The sequence below is a fragment of the Lontra canadensis genome, unplaced genomic scaffold (genome assembly GCF_010015895.1).
Source record: "Lontra canadensis isolate GAN:19392208 unplaced genomic scaffold, GSC_riverotter_1.0 scaffold8, whole genome shotgun sequence".
NCBI classification, from domain to species: domain Eukaryota; kingdom Metazoa; phylum Chordata; class Mammalia; order Carnivora; family Mustelidae; genus Lontra; species Lontra canadensis.
In genome coordinates, this window is record NW_022631002.1 from 27,642,748 (window position 1) to 27,659,010 (window position 16,263).

The 16,263-nt window shown below is 51.1% G+C and overlaps 1 protein-coding gene across 1 annotated transcript in view; it reads right to left on the minus strand.

Annotated features, from left to right (window-relative positions):
- SLC6A2 (solute carrier family 6 member 2) overlaps positions 1-16,263 on the minus strand; it is a 43,245-nt gene that overhangs the window by 11,924 nt on the left and 15,058 nt on the right. Inside the window, exon 4 of the mRNA XM_032854447.1 lies at positions 5,336-5,474. Within this exon, the coding sequence (XP_032710338.1) occupies positions 5,336-5,474 (139 nt within the window). The remainder of the gene's footprint in view (positions 1-5,335; positions 5,475-16,263) is intronic.

The following is a 16,263-nucleotide window of genomic DNA, read 5'->3' on the forward strand; positions in this document are numbered from 1 at the left end:
CCCCTGCTCTATGCGGGAGGGGGTAGAGGCCTTGTGGGTCTGTTTTCTTTCAGAAGTGCAGGAACGGGAGGACAAACTGTCAAAAACAAGTAAGGAGGAAAGCATGCCTTGAAAAGCAAAGCCATTGCATCTGGTTGATTGGCCTCACATTAATCCTGGATTTATTCTCCTAAACTGGGACCAATAGGTCTAATTCCTCGATGACAGGCATGGGAGGAGCCCTCATGTACCTTTGCACTGGGTCCTAACTGCTGTGTTCCCCTGCAACTCCTGGCACCAGCTGCAGGCTCCATGGCCAGCCCCACAGGCCAGGTGAGACCATACTCCACCCATCAAAAAGCATCCTCAGGTCTGACTCCAAGGAATCTCCCAAGGCACTCATTAGCCATGTCTGAGGCTCGAACGTGGATTTAAGTGGAAACATATCAGGACACAAGAAACATCAGGACAAAGCATCAAGAAAGGGGAGCTTGTCTTGTCTACGCACATGTACTGAAAGTAAAACCATCTGGGTCTTATGGAAAGTTCTCAGAATTGTTGGCAGAAGTGAGTTCAGCTGCCTAAAATCTTGTGCAAAAAAGAAGGCCCCTGGATCCTTGGCCAGTCACTAGCTCCTACGAACGTGTGCCCATTATGCACACTGGACAAAAAGAAGGGACACTTGGGCTCTTGTCATCTCCACCCCAGGCTTTTCTGCTCTCAAAATTTTAAATTTCATTGCATCTCTGGCCACAAGAAGCCAGACTTGGCCAGTCTCTGAGCAGGACATAAAAGGAGGGACGGACGAGCAGCCCATTGTTTAGTCACGTGTCCTCAGTTCCTAAGGGAGGCCAGTGCTTTCCATCACCTCAAATCCAACTTCTCACCCACTTCCTGTTTCTATGGATAAAGGGCTAAGATGTGCTTGGTTCCAGGGTGTCAAACTCAAACCAATGGCTGATAATCACAACAAAGAAGATCTTCATTAGAACTTTCTAATGAACAGAGCTCCCTGAAGACAGAATGAGCTCCCCAAGGAGATGGGGAGATGGTGAGGTCCCTGTCACTGAAGGTGTGCAAATCTTGCCAGAGATCCATTCATTAGGCAAAGGATTGCCCAGATCTAGGGGAGGCCCATGGACCAGAGACATCAGCATCACCTAGGAGCCTGTCAGAAAGGCAAACTCCCACTCCACCCCTACGAAATCCGACTATCACGGTGAGACGCAGCAATCTTGAGTTTTGACAAGCCCTCCCTGTGATTTTCATGTGTTTTAAAGGTTGAGAAGCACTGCTTGGGGTCACCACTAAGGTCTCCTCTGACACAGGCATGAAAAACGTCCGTGCTTTATCCCTTCAAAACTGCATTGATTTAACCTCTAATGATTCAGAATGTGTGATCCTCCAAACTGGGTTTTAGGGACATTTGCATAAATAATGAAGACATATAAGATTTGTGGGGTGAGGGGTATGTACGGATGTTACATTAAAAAAAAAAAACACCAAGCTATAAATATTTTAACCTCTTCACTGCTCATAAGCGGATGATACGCTTCACCATAACTGGGTCTGATTGAGTCATTAAAGACAGGCAGCCAGCTCACATGGACCATCAGGGAGAAGACTTGGGTAGAATTATGACTTGAAACTCACAAGGAACAAAATGACCTTTCTATTTAAAAATTCTAAAACTTGGGTTTGTTTTTTTTTTTAATTGGTCCAGCTTTCTCCCCAACCCCACCCCTCTTTGCCAAAATCTGAGGGATGTTCTGCCTTTTCCCATCCCCCAAACAGCCCAGAGCCTGGCTGTGCCACGGGCAGAACACGGTGGCCCAGCTCCCAGCCAGTTCTGTTGTCTTGATTTATCTGCAGGCAGAGGGGAGCTCAAGATTTCTGAAAATTTAGTCCAATATGTAAACAGAGCAGGTAGGAGCCCAGGCCCACTCCTCCCCCAGTTACACAGAGCGGGCAGCGGAGTCTGCAAACTTCTGAGGCGGGGACGGAGCCCTGGAAGTGGGGACCACAGGAGGAGTCAAAGGCAGGATGAGGATCCTGTATTGAGCAATTTCCACCTGCCAGCCCTGCACCAAGGACCTCTCCTCCATCCTGCCAGTGGCCACAATTATTAACAGCCCTCAGTAGGGAGCAGCCTTAATTCCAAGGTCATTCAGCAGGAAAGAGTGGTGCCTGGAGTCCAACCTAGGTGTCTGGCCACAAAGCCATGTTCTTAATCACTCATTCCACTGTAGATCTGGGAGCCAAGGCCAAGTCCTGGCCGTGCTCAAGACTGTGGTGACACCCTGTGCCCCTCCAGGCCTCGGCCTCCCGGTGTGTACAAGCCATGTGGAATAGATGGCCTCTGTGTGCCTTCCAGTCTGACATTTAGGGGCTCGGTGACTGGGCTTATCATCCAAGAGCCAAGTTCAGCCAAGGACTCCAGAGATGGGGCAGGCAGACAGGACTCCAGGATTGCAAGCCTTAGTGTGCGTGCTGACTCCAACGGACTCCCTGGGGGTAACTCCCCACTCAGACCTCTGCCCTCAGCCCTGAGGTGGTCAGTGGGCCGAGGTCAGAGTGTGCGGTGTGGGGTCACCCCTTTCCCTGATTCAGACTGTGCCCCGCCCCCCACCCTCCCAGCTGCCGTGGTGGAGTCACATCTACTCCCAGGCACTGAGCCTCCACTTTCCAAGATGGGAAGTGTGAACATTTGCAATTCATTTCGGGCTGCTCCGAGGAGGCTGTGGAAGCCAGCTAAGAAAAACTCCGTCCAGTTCCAGATACAGCCTGGGCAGAAAGAAGCAACGCTCTAGAGTTTCTTGCAAGCCAGTTTATAAAAACAATTCAAGACAGGGCAGCGGAGTGTCCTGAGTGAGGCCCCACCTTCTGGAAAGCTCCCTCCCCAGGGGATGCCAGGGGCCCTTCCCTGTTCAGCTGCCGGAACGCTGGGAGATTACGCAAAATGTGGAATGTGGTTTCCTTTGGGGGGGGTTTACGGGAAATGTAGGCTGTGGCTGCAGTTTGACGCGTTTCCACCTGGGGGGGCTTCCCAGGGCAACCCTCCCGCCACCTGCCCCTCCTTACACTCCGAAGAGGAGGGCATGACTCCCTGAAGGTGCATTTGCTCAGAGGAGCTGAGCATGCTCAGCCCTGCGCCTTCTTATCATCGTCTCCCAGCAGAGAACTCCAGCTCTGCTCCGGAGGAAGGGCTATGGTAGGTGGGACTGGCTGTGCCAACTCTGGCGATGGCTACAGGGCATTTCATCTTGAAACAGAGTGTCAGGGGCTGTGGGGGCCTCATGCCCAGGCCAGAAGCCCTTCTGCAATTCTGCCACCTGCTCCTGATACCCAGGAAAGGCCCAGAGGGGCTGGACTAGGCTGGCCCGGGGCTTCGGCTCCTCTGTGGCGTTACTTAGGCAGTTCCTCCCACCAAAAATCCCCTCCCTCTGCCTTGTCCCTATACGCTCCTGTCCCTAGAGACCTGGGCCAAATGCCACCTTCTCCATGGTCCTTAGCTCCAAGAGCGAATGCTGATGCAGGATCTCTCACTTTTTTCACCACGGCAATTCATGGGAATAAACTCCTTGCACACTGACGCAAAACACATGCAAACACGCGGATTGCTAGAGCTAAAGTCCAAACTCCACAAGCCAGCTCTGCCTTGACTAGGTGCGTCCAATCCGTCTCCTTGTCAAAAAATGGTGGCAATCGGCTAACTTGATTTAAGGACTGTTGAAACATCCAGTTTGTGCTTCAATTAAAACGCAACCCGAGTACCTGATACGAAATGACCTCTAAGGGAAGGTCAAAAAATTAAAAAAAAAAAAAAGCAAGACATAGACTAGTGTGTGTACAGCTTGTGACCATCACTGTTTATGTTGAGGGAGACACACGTGTCTCTAGATGAAGACTCAAGAAACTAGTCCCACTGGGTGACCCATGCCTGTCTGTAATGACCAGAAGAGGATAAGCGATGGAAGGACCCTGTCTCGTCTATTCCTATGCCACTAGTACTAGCATCAAGCCGTGCACATAGTAGGTGTACAAGACACTAAATGTGTTGCACTGAATTCAAAAGAACACTCAGGGAGGCTCCCCAACTTATGATCCATGCACCTCTTTCCTTTCTTTGTACCTTCCCTCCTTTTATCATGAATCCTTCACTAAATACTTACTGAAGACCTACTACGTGCAAGGTGCTGGGACGGTAGCAGTCCTCACCTGGTTTTGCCCTATCTCAGAATTGCTCGCAGCCCTGGTCTGCAATTTTTGGGGGGTTCTTCCTTGGGGCAGACACTGTGTCTTCATCATGCCGAGAGGAAGTTCCATGTCAAGTCTTTCTTGACATATGTCAGCCCCACTGGCTGCTGGTCTCCTGCCACTATCTTTGTTCTCAACGGCATGGCCAAGGACTCTAGGAATACCAGGGATCACCCTGACACAGGCCACTTGCCCCATCGTTTGTCCAGTGGGGCTTCTCACAAAGTCACACCTGCCTGATTATGGTAGACTGTTGCCTCGTGACCCCCAGTGAATCTGCACCTGGGTTAGTCCCCACCCACATGGACTCTGGGCTTTACAAGATTTATCTTGGCCGTTGGGCCAACAGCAAGCATGACACAAGCAGAGATGGGAAGAGCTACTTGCACACTGGGGCTTGTCTGCTTGGAACTGCTCTTGGAACTTGGCTGCCATGCTGGAGAAGTCCAAGCCATTTGGACAGGTTTTGTGGAAACGACCCAAGATGCTCTGGTTGACGGCTGCAGCTGGGCTCCCAGCCAGCACCAACTACCATCCCTTAGTGTGTGCCATCTTGGACATTCCAGCTCAGCCAAGCCCCCAGATAGGGAGCCAAGCCACATCACATGGAGCAGAAGGCCTATTGGATCTCAGTCAACCCCAGCATCACAAGAGGTAACAAAATGGTTCTTTAATATCACTATGTCTTGGGCTGTTTTGTTACACGGCAGTAGCTAATCACAGCACTGAAAGAGCATTTCTCAACTACAGCCTCTTGAGGACAATCAAGCCCCCCATGGACCCCATAGGGTCCAAATGGGGTTGTTCTGACATTCCTGGGCTCAGAATTAATATGGGTCATGAGATGCGTATGCTCCCCCCTGAGGGACCGAATCCAGGGGCAGGGGGAAGTGTCACCCAGGTCAGAATGCAGACTCTGGCGGCCCCGCCCCTCCCCTCCCCGTGCCCCACCCCGGTGGGTGGTGGGGATGAGGCAAAGCCAGGCTCTATACCTCCACTCCCAACCTGGCTTTTTACCAATTATCTAGTGACAGTTAGACAAAAAAAGAAGTTCTTTTTCAGGCCAATGTCCCAACTTAAATAGAAACAAAGACATTACCTTTCCTGATGTCTTCACACCTTTCCAGAGGCTGAAAAACAGGATGACCACGACGACCATCAGACAGAGCGACAGCTGCCACTGGGGGAGGCCAATGTCATGGATCCCACTGCTCTCATGCAGGTGCAGGACACCACGCCTGCCCAGAGGAGAGGGGAGGGGCCGGGGGAGACGGTGGCGTCAGACAGGATGACCGAGGCTGTGGCGCCACTGGCCAGTCCCCCCAAGCTCCCACTGATGGAGACTGGCCTTGGGCTGCACCAGCCACTGCCCCGCATTGTGTGGGCCTGTGCTGCACAGCGGTGGCCAGTGCTGGGGATGGGCCTGCCCTGGGCCAACAGATCATCTGTCAAATTCTCCCCGCTCACGTCTGTTTTCAAAAAACAGTAACACAAATCTCTTGAGTGCCACCAGCATGCTGGTCCTGGGGAGATGGTGAGAAATAACAGGAAACTTCCGGCCTTTCAAGAACTCACAGCTTGGAGCAGTGGCTCTCAATAGGAGCGATGGGGTAACTCTGAACTCCCCCCACCATCCCGGGGGACAATGATGTGCTCCTGGCATCTGGAGGATTGTGACCAGTATCGTCCTACAATGCACAGGACAGCCTCTAACAGCAAGGAATCATCCAATCCCAAATGTTCACGTTGTTGAGTTTAGACATCCCTGTCTAGGGACGAAGATGAGAACAAACATTCCTTCTCTTTGGGAAGAACCACAAAAGCTAAAGGTAGGCATATCCTGTGCCCTGGCCACTCCATTCCTGGATATTCACTTAACGGGAATGTGTACCTATGCGCACCAAAACACATATCTAGAATGTTCATAGCAGCATGAATCACAATCACCTCAAACTGAAAAAATACTCAAATACCCATCCACAGTAGAATGGATAAATCATGATACATTCATAAAATGAGATATCATGAAGCAACCAGTTCTCTATGAATGGACTGCTCACACAAAATTCTGTGAGAACTCAAAACCAAACCCAAAGAAGTTGGTACCTTCTGTCTAATGCCACTCATATAAACTACAACAGGAAAAACTAACCCCAGGAGTTAGAAGTCAGGAAAGGGAGGTGCTCCCTAGGTGGGGGAGAATGGGAAGGGATGCTATGGGAATTTCTGGGACACTAGTCAGTCACGTTTCTAGATCTGGGCACTGGTAATATGGCTGTGATCCATCTGTGGCATTCTGGAACCACCCCTCAGTGATATGCACTTCTTTACAATGTGGTGTCCTTCAATAAGAAGTGAGGTGTTTGAAAGTAAGGAAAACAAACAACTACAAGAAAAATGAGGTTGGAGACTACTGGGATTCCTCATTTGATCTACCGTGAAGAAACAATAAATAGAATTGCACAGAAAATGACCAACTGCTAATTAGAATCTAATCTGAGTCATTAGGATCTACCTGAAGGTCAAGTTAGACCAAATGAAAAAATAGTAGACCAGGTCCCAGGGGAGGGAGGTGCCCCGCCCCCCAATTCCACATCCTTACAAGACAAAGAAGGCAGAACTGTTTCCATGGAAGAGGGGACAGCTTGGGAAGATGTTCTTCCTGAACCCAGATCATTTGTCCCTCAGTGAGGGCCCTCTGGGAGCAGGTTCATCCTGGGCCTCACCAGCACACGATGCCTTGTGTGTGTGTGTGTGGGGGAGCTTACATTCTAGCACCAGTGACAGGATTACAAGCACAGTCACAATAAAGTATGACCAGGGTTGGGAGCTGAGAGAGCTTCAAGGGCACCCAGAACTCGTCCCTGCTGTCCTCCACTGCACTCCACACTCAGAGACTATAAACTACCGATACCCTTCAAGGCCTTCTCCAATGTCACCTCCTCTGGGAGGCCTCCATGATCACCCCTGGCATGGATCTTTCAATCCTTCCAGTTCCCATGGCTCTTGGCTCATTTCCCAAGCCATGCCTGCTCTTGCCACAGGAGGGCTGGCTGCCTACAAGGCTCTCCCTGGAGTAAGGAGGTGGATGGGTCATCTCTGGGTCCCCAGTGCTAAACCCGGGCCTCACAGGTAGACCTGTTAACTCAGAGAATATTAGTGGACCAAGAACAACTGCTTACAACTTTTCTTGCTAAACTCAATAACCCATCTTCTAAAAATTGAGACCCAGGACCCACCCAAGAGGAGCCAGGGAGCCCAGAGGGTCAGCCTCCTAAAGGCCCTCACTTCTCCCAGCAGCTCCTCCCCCAACCTGGAGGGGTCCTCACCCTTCTGTCCAGGTCCCTTACACCGTCCAGGGCCACTAGTGTTAAAAGCTAAAAGTATCTTGATATATTGCCCTTCCCTAGAGGAGGACAAAGGAGGACACACTAATGGCAAAAGTTTGCACGACCGCAGTGGATAAATGGGGGGCGGGGGTTGTCAATTGTCTCTCTGCCTGTCTGCATCTCTGTCTCTCTCTCCCCTCCTTCCTTCCCTCCTCTTTGTCCTCCACTCCCTCCACTCGCCACAAAAGAGAAATTCAAGGTATGGAGAATGTCACTTGGAGGCCTAGCAAATTCTTACCCTGCACATTTGAATCAGGCAGAGATCTTTTTAACGAGTCCTGATGTCTGGGCCCTGCTCTCAACCAATTAACTTAGAACCCATGGGGGAATGGGCCTGGGCACCAGCATCTTTTAAATTCCCCGGGAGATTCTCCTGGGCAGCCAAAGCTGAGACCACCCGCCCGCCCCCCTGCAAAGAGGTCTGTCTAAATTATAGGTTTTCTTTAGAGCAAGCTTGAGTCTTCTAGAAACTGTCTTTACTTTCCTGGCAAAACAAAGTTGGCTTTCTGTGCCTAAGGGGGAAAAAAAAAAGGCTCATAGAAGTTCAGAAAATGTGAGCGTGGAATATTTGGTATGCTAGAGTGTCAGAGGGGCCCACAGAAGCAAGCAGAGGCAGATGGCTGGGCTCGCTGGGACCTGAAGGTGCTGCACTTGTGGGAAAAATGCACCTGAGTCTGGAAACTTCATTAGCTTGTCCGTGGGCAGGTGACTGCATTTGAGGAGACCACCAGTGTCCCTGGGCGTGAACTCATGCGTTCATTTATTCATCCCTTCCAAACTGATGTCTATTATTTGCAAGAACCTGAAGGCAAACAGACCGAGGCCCAGAACGGGGGTCAGAGAGACCTGGGCTCCCGCCCTGGTCCTGCCACCAGGGACAGGCAGCCCGAATCCGTGCTCTGATTGTGCAAACTCATTCTGCACATTTGCGATGAGGCAGGCAGTGTCGGGATCTGGGGACACGGCTGTGGACAAGCAGGTGTCGGCTCCTGCCACATGGAAGCTCCCGTGGGGCTGGGGGGTGGGCACAGGAGTTGGTGCAAACATTCCCCACCTTGAGCCCTTTCCCTTCTCAGGAAAGTGCTTCTCATGGGGATGAAATCACAGATGAGACAGTGGTGTCTAGAGCTCAGGGAACTCAGGAAATGCTCCACGAATGGTAATTGTAACTATCATGAGACTGTCCCAGCCTTCAAGGAGTGGCAAAGGAGCTAAGGGTGCCCCCAAACTGGCTGAGGGAGCTAGCCCCAGGGAGTCAGCGGCGGGGGGGCTCCCCCCTGCTGCGGGCATGGCTGGTACCTTCTCTGCTGGGCATGGGGGAGCAGGTGAGCTGAGAGGAGGGGCAGAGCTTCAGCAGAGGGAGAGAGGGACAGAGGGGGACATGGATGGGCACATGTGTCTGCAGGCAAGCAAGTGTGAGTGAGTGAGCACAGCTGTGTGACCCACAAAGGCCCGCGTATCCCCGCCCCAGACGGCTCCCATCCCTGAGGCCCCCAGGCCGGACGCTGTGGCTTTAAATTCCCCCACATCAGCTGCCCCATGCAATCAGCTTCTGTGTATGGCCCCCCCAGTCCTGCCTCCTGGTCTGCTACCACCACCCCCACCCCTGCAGCCGTGTGCCAGACCAGACGCACATTCTCTTCCCCCTGGACTGTACAGATGTTCCCCGCCTCCCCACTACCCAGTCTCTCTGCGACCTCTTAATACAGTCTGGGCTGCTATAGAACCATCGGTCAGATGTGTCCTAATCTGTCACTCTCCCAACCCCTGAGTCCTCAAACAGTCCCTATCACCTCCAACAGCGGTTGTCCTCGCTGGGGGCAGTTTTGGCCCCGCCTCCCCAGGGCTGCTTGGCAATATCTGGGTTGTCCCATCTGGAGTGGAGGGAGATGCTGCTCCTGTCTCATGCGCAGAGGCCAGAGATGTTACCAAACATCCCAAGTGCACAGGACAGCTCTGCCCCAACAGAGAATTTCCTAGCCCGTAATGCTAAAACTGTGGAGGTTATGAAATCCTGGTCCAAAGGATAAAAACATAAGCCTTCCAGAACCTGAGGTCTTTCCTAATTGTCCCCTGCCCAGCGCATCCCCTGTCTCACCACACCCAGCCCTGGGCTCTTGGCCATGGCCAGCCACTGTCATTTCTCTGTCATCTGAAGCTCTTGTTGCTCTGGGGCTTGGAACTTTCTGTTCCCTTCCATCTAGAACACACTTCCTGACCCAATTTGTCTGCCTGGCTAGTGTCAGCTCAAAATGATGCCCTGACAGGCTCTTCTCCTATGCTCTGAGAGAAAGACAGAGAGATAGAATGGGGGGGAGAGAAGGAGGGGGAGAAGGAAGGGGAGGAGGAGGAGAGGAGCAGGGAGAGGGGGAGGAGGAGGAGGAGGAGGAGGAGGAGGAGGAGAACAGAGGGTGGGCCTATTCTAAAAGACAGAGAACCCAGATCAGGTGATGAACCCATCCAACTCTTCCTTCTGCTTTTTCATTGTTTTATGGGCCAAGGATTGAATGGTGGCACCATCCATTTGGCCCATTTGACTATTAAAATGATGAAAAAAAGGGGCGCTTGGGTGGCTCAGCGGGTTAAAGCCTCTGCCTTCGGCTTGGGTCATGATCCCAGGGTCCTGGGATCGAGCCCCGCATCGGGCTCCCAGCTCAGCGGGGAGCCTGCTTCCTCTTTCTCTCTGCCTACTTGTGATCTCTGTCTGTCAAATAAATAAATAAAATATTTTTTTAAAAAATGATGATAAAAGGGACTGGACCAACTCAACTTGGCCTGAAATGTGCTAAAATGATGCCAGTGTCCAGCTGGAGGGACAGTGTACAGTCGGAAGGCCCCCACGTGCATGTGAAGTCCACATTCAGGTTTTCGGGGCTTGTTTGGATATTTGCCAGGGAAAAGGCCAGACTCTTGAGCTGATTCCCAGGAAAGGAAATGTGAATCCAGGCTCTCCCCAGCAGGCCCAAGCCTCAAAGTTTACCACAAGGAACTGGGGTTTGTTGTACTTTTCCAGCAGTTTAATGAAAATGAATCATCGTAAAGTATATGATCCAGGCTTTCCGAAGTCAGTGGGCCAAACCGGCTCAGTTTCTTCCTTGACATTTGGGCCCAGAGGGTTAGCTCTGGGGTTGACGGGGACTTCTCTGCCCCACAGGGACAGGCAGGGGGTAGACGTTTTCTATCTCCTGAGCATGTTCACCAGGAGTGCCCTTTTACAGATAAAGTTAGAGCATCAGGCTTTCTTTTTAGCCGCTGGCCGCTTGGCTTCAGGCCTGGGGCCTGGGGAGAGTAGCGGTTTTGTTCCCTTGGATGGTGTTTTCAATCCATCAGCCTAAATGAGTGCAAGATGGAAACCAAATCGGCCAGCAGGCTCTGGGGAAAGAGAAAAAAAGGACCTGGCCTCCTCAGGGTTGGCACTGGGAGTCCTCCTCGCTGCCTCCCCAGACTGAGACGGGCCAATTCTTACGAAGCAGAAACACTGAGACAAAAGGGCCATGTGCCATTAAAAAAAAAAAAAAAATCCAGTAGCAGCTTCTGCCTCAGTGACTTCGAGGCGCACAGAAGGCAGCTCGAGGTGAGAAAGGTGAGCCTTGGAACTTGAGACATTGAGTTCCCTGAGTTCTAGACACCACTGTCTCATGTTCTGTCTGGAGAGACTCCCGCATGCGCATCCGGAACGGATGGAAGAGGAAGACAGGAGAGCCTTGGCCCAGACCCCATGGGCTGGGATCCCAGCTCTGCCACTTCCCTAAAAACCTGACCCGCCACCTTCTTATCTGTGAGATAGGCATAATTTCCACCTCCACCATGCCTGCAAACCAAGTGGGGCTTGGGTGGGAAGAGAGCCGTGGTGACTGGCACGCACCGTGCTGGGAAGCTTGCAAGGGTAGGACCCGGGGGTGAGTCCTGCAGAGCAGAGTTGCCAAAAAGAGTCCCAGAGGCTGCTCCCCACCGCAGGCCCCCTGTCCTTAAGCCCCGCTCATGGAAGAACACCATCTTCCTCCACGGTAACCTGCTCACAGCTGAGCCACGCCTGGAAGAAGTCTAGAGCTGCGGTTGGAGTGATCCGGGTCTCAAAACCCAACTGGCCTCTCTGCCCTCCTGCCGGGGTGGGGGTGAGGTCTCCGCTGGGGCTGACCTGCTCGCCACTTAGACGCACGCCGCAGAGGAACCAAATAATGACTAGACTAGAGCCCACCGACACTACCCTTTTCCATTTTAATTTACAAGGACAAGGGTCGCCAAGAGCAAAAAGAAAAATCATGCCTTTCTTTTAGCACGAGATGACGATGGGCAAAGCGAGGAGCCGGTGGCCTGTATCTGCGGCACCCTCAGCCCATCCTCCTCAGCTGCCTTCTGGTCCAAACCACACTCATGAACTACAGACGCCTAACACCTCCACCCGCAAGCTTCCGGAAGGTTCTGGAATTTTCTGAAGCCCCACTCTTTAGAAGAAGTCCAAAGGAGGTCCTCGATGTCCCACAATAGGACACTGTTGGGATGTCAGCCTGAACCGGGAAGAATCTTGCTGTCTGAGACAGGAAGGCAGAGTGGCTCTGATATCAGAGGCTCCGCAGAAGCTGTTCATAAGAGTCCCCAGGCCCTGGCTGCACCCAGACCCACGAAATCAGGGCCTCTGGGTGCGAGGTCGAGGCATCTGTGTGTTTTAAAGCTCTCCACGTGGTTCTGAATCGCTGGCCCGAATGGGGAACTTGGCCTTTCCTTCCAGTTCGGACGCCAGCTGTAACGTGCATGACCCTGGCCAAGTCATTTCCTGCGTGGGCCCGTTCCCTCAAGCGTAGAACAAGAACAATTCCAGACCACAGTGCTCAGGGTGAAAAACCACGGCATGCAACAATGGGGGCATAATTGAAGCCAGACAAATGTGAGCTGTGACTAGGACAACGTTTCAGAATGAAAATGACCGTTGATAATGACCAGAATGCAGAACAAGTCAGCGGTGAGGAGAACGGCGGGCCCTGGGTTTCACTGACTGGCAAGGCAGGGGCTGGGGTGAGGAGAGGGGACCTCCTAGGGGCAAAGTGGAAGCAGGTTCTCCCTCATGGAGGCCTGGGTCCCGGGTGGCCCAGGCCCGAATCTGGGCTCTGCACAATGCTGGCCGTGGGGGGGCGTGGGCCAGCGCTTCACGGTCTGATCTACAGAGGAAGCAACTGTTCACAGCCCCTTCGTGTGTGCACTGAGGGGAAGACTCACAGAAACCTCATGGGGTGGGTGTGAGGCTTCCACCGAAGTCATGCATACAAGGAAGTCAGCAGAAAGCTGAACATGTGTGGGGAGCAATGAGCTGTTCACGGGACATTGAGGGAGACAGGAAGGATGTAGCAGCAAGGCTTTGAATCTGATGACCATGATGGACTCTCCCCCCAAATTCTGAAACCTATATAGTTTTGCATGTACCAGCTGGAAATCCATAGGAAACACAGAGGGAGGGAGGGGGACATGCAGGGCAGGGACCCTTAGCAAATTTGCTGTGAGGACTCATGGAGGGTCAGTTTGGGTCCCGAGCCCCTAATTCTCCTGAGCCCCAGAAGGCAGCAGACTTTCCAGAGGCCCCTTTTAACCAAACCGTATCTCCTTGGCTCCACCGTCCTGAGATGGCAGGGATGGAAACTGGGCCAAAGGGACCCCAGTCTCCAGATAACCGGGACTCACTCCCAGGTCCTTGGGGTAGAGAATCCGTCAGACTGACAGATGCTGGTCCTAGTGTTGTTTTTTATGAATCTGTCTTTTTTCCTCTGGACCTCAACTGCCCAAGGTGATAGCCACCGGCCTCATGCAGCTCTTTAAAGGTAAGTTGATGAAAATTACATAGCATTTAAAAATGTAACTTTTCGGTCACACTGGCCACATTTCCCCGGCTCCACTGGCCACACGTGGCTCCTTCACTGAACTACACAGATAGAGAACCTCTCTAGACCAGGAGTCAGCAAACCACAGCCTCGAAGCCAAATCCAGGTTGTGGCCTGCGAGTAAGAATGGTTTTTATTTTTTGAAAGGCTAAAAGGAAGCAAAGCAGAATAGGCAAGAGACATAGAAGGCCCTCAAAGTCCCAAATATTTGCCATCTGGTCTTTCATAGAACAGTTTGCCACACCTATTCCAGACCACATACACCCTGAGAGTGAGGTCCCAGTGGCATTTCCATATCCCACGCCATGGCTTGTAACAGGATTTCCCACCTACCTGCTGACTTTCATGTCGAGATTGCTAAAGCAGGCCTCCCTCCCAGCCCCCCGCCCAGGAATAAACACAGTCCATGTGCTCCATTCTTAAGAGCCCGCTGTGCAAACATTTTCCACTGGGTGGCCTAAGACAGGCCTCAAGACATAAAAGGATGGATGAGAGGATGACAGGATTCAAGGGAATCACAAGATAAATGTCGACGGTTCTGGATATAAAATAAAATAAAATAAAATAAAATAAAATAACCACCCATGAGCCCATACGGACAGAAATGAGTGAATGAGGACACGCAGATCCAACCCACCACGAGCTCTCAGAACTTCATTCCCGCTAGAGTGACCACCATCAAAAAATAAGACGTTACAAGAGCTGGTGAGCCTGGAGAAAAGGAAGCCCTCGTGCCCCGTGGGAGGGGACACAAACGGGTGCAGCCACTGTGGGAAACAGTACGGAGACTCCTCAGAAAGTTAAAAACAGAGGTGCCTGGGTGGCTCAGTCGGTGAAGCGTCTGGCTTAGGCTCGGGTCATGATTCTGGAGTCCTGGATGGTCTCCCTTTGACCCTCCCTCTGCTCATGCTCTGTGTCTCTCTGTCAAATAAATAAAATCTTTTTTTAAAAAAAAGCTAAAAATAGAACTATCCTATGACCCAGCAATTCCACTGCTGGGTACTCATCCGGAGGCAGTGGAAACACTAAGTCAGAAAGATACCTTGCGCCCCTATGCTCTCACTGCAGCTCTGTTTATGAGAGTCAAGACATGGAAACAAGACATCCACGGACATGTGAATGTGTAAGAATGATGGAGTGTGTGTGTGTGTGTGTCCATGTGCGGGGCGGGGGAGAGAAAGTCACACACACACACACACACACACACACACTATGGTGTCTCTATACCCAATATTCAGCCATGAAAAGGAAGGAAATCCTACCATTTGGGACAATGTGGACAGACCTTGAGGGCATTCTGCTAAGCGAAATAAGTCAGGCAGAGAAAGACAAATGCCATATGATCCTGCTTATATGTGGAACCTACATTAAAACAAAAACAAAAACAAACCCAAACTCATAGATAAAGAAGATAAACTGGTAGTTGCCAGAGGCAGGGGTGGGGGTGGGCAAACAGGGTGAGGGGGGGTCAAAAGAGACAAAGTTCCAACTCTAAAATAAGTAAGTCCTGGGACACCTCAGTGGCTCAGTTGGTTAAGTGGCTGCCTTCGGCTCAGGTCATGATCCCAGCATCCTGGGATCGAGTGCCACATCGGGCTCCTTGCTCAGTAGGGAACCTGCTTCTCCCTCTGCCTCTGCCTATCACTCTGTGCTTGCACTCTCTCTCTCTAACAAATAAATAAATAAAGGGCACCTGGGTGGCTCAGTGGGTTAAAGCCTCTGCCTTCAGCTCAGGTCATGATCCCAGAGTCCTGGGATCAAGCCCCGCATCAGGCTCTCTGCTCAGCAGGGAGCCTGCTTCCCCTCCTTCTCTCTCTGCCTGCTTCTCTGCCTACTTGTGATCTCTCTCTGTCAAATAAATAAATAAATAAATATATTTTAAAAATAAGTAAATAAATAAATAAATAAATAAAATCTTTAAAAATAAATAAATAAAATAAGTAAGTCCTGCAGATGCCACACACAGCGTAGGGAATCCAGTTAACAACATTGTCCTATAAATTTGAAAGTTGCCAAGAGAGTAGATCTTAAAAGGTTCTCATCACAAGGGAAAAAAAATTGTAATTATGTATGGTGATGGATGTCCACTGAACTTACTGTAGTCATCGTTTTGCAATGTATACATGTTTCAAATCGCTATACACCTGAAATTCACATTATGTTTATGTTCATGGTATCTCAAAAAAATGAATTTGTGAGTGATCTAATGAATGAATACAGAGGGGGAAAGGGATAACTCTTCCTTATGGAAGAATTCCAACCCATTAATCTAGACAGAATGATGGGAATAGAAAAATCACAATGAGACCAACGCTGTCACAATCATCTTTGCTTGCAAGGGTCATTGAGGGGTGCTCGAGAATTGTGGGTCGGAGGATGACAAGAAACAAGATATCTGGATAACCTTAAGTGGCTTGGGGAAGACACTTGTGAATGACAAAAGAAATAATGCTGTCTCCACCCAGAAGGGAGCTGGCTGCTCCCATCTTAGCCAAGCAACCACGGTTAACGCCCCTGGTAATGAGAGACTGGCATCACGTGCCCCCACGCTGCCCCAGCATGGAGCACCAGGAAGGATGCAGCATCTTCCCTCCGGGATTCTCGTCCAAAATGCCTAAGCTCAGTTGAACCAGGAGAAAACAGCAAACCAGTCTACACGGAGGGCGCCTTTATAGAATCACTGACCACTACTCTTCACAAGGGTCATGGTCATGACACTCAAGGAAGGACCAAAGAATTCCCACAGTCTGGAGACTAAGGGGAAGCAG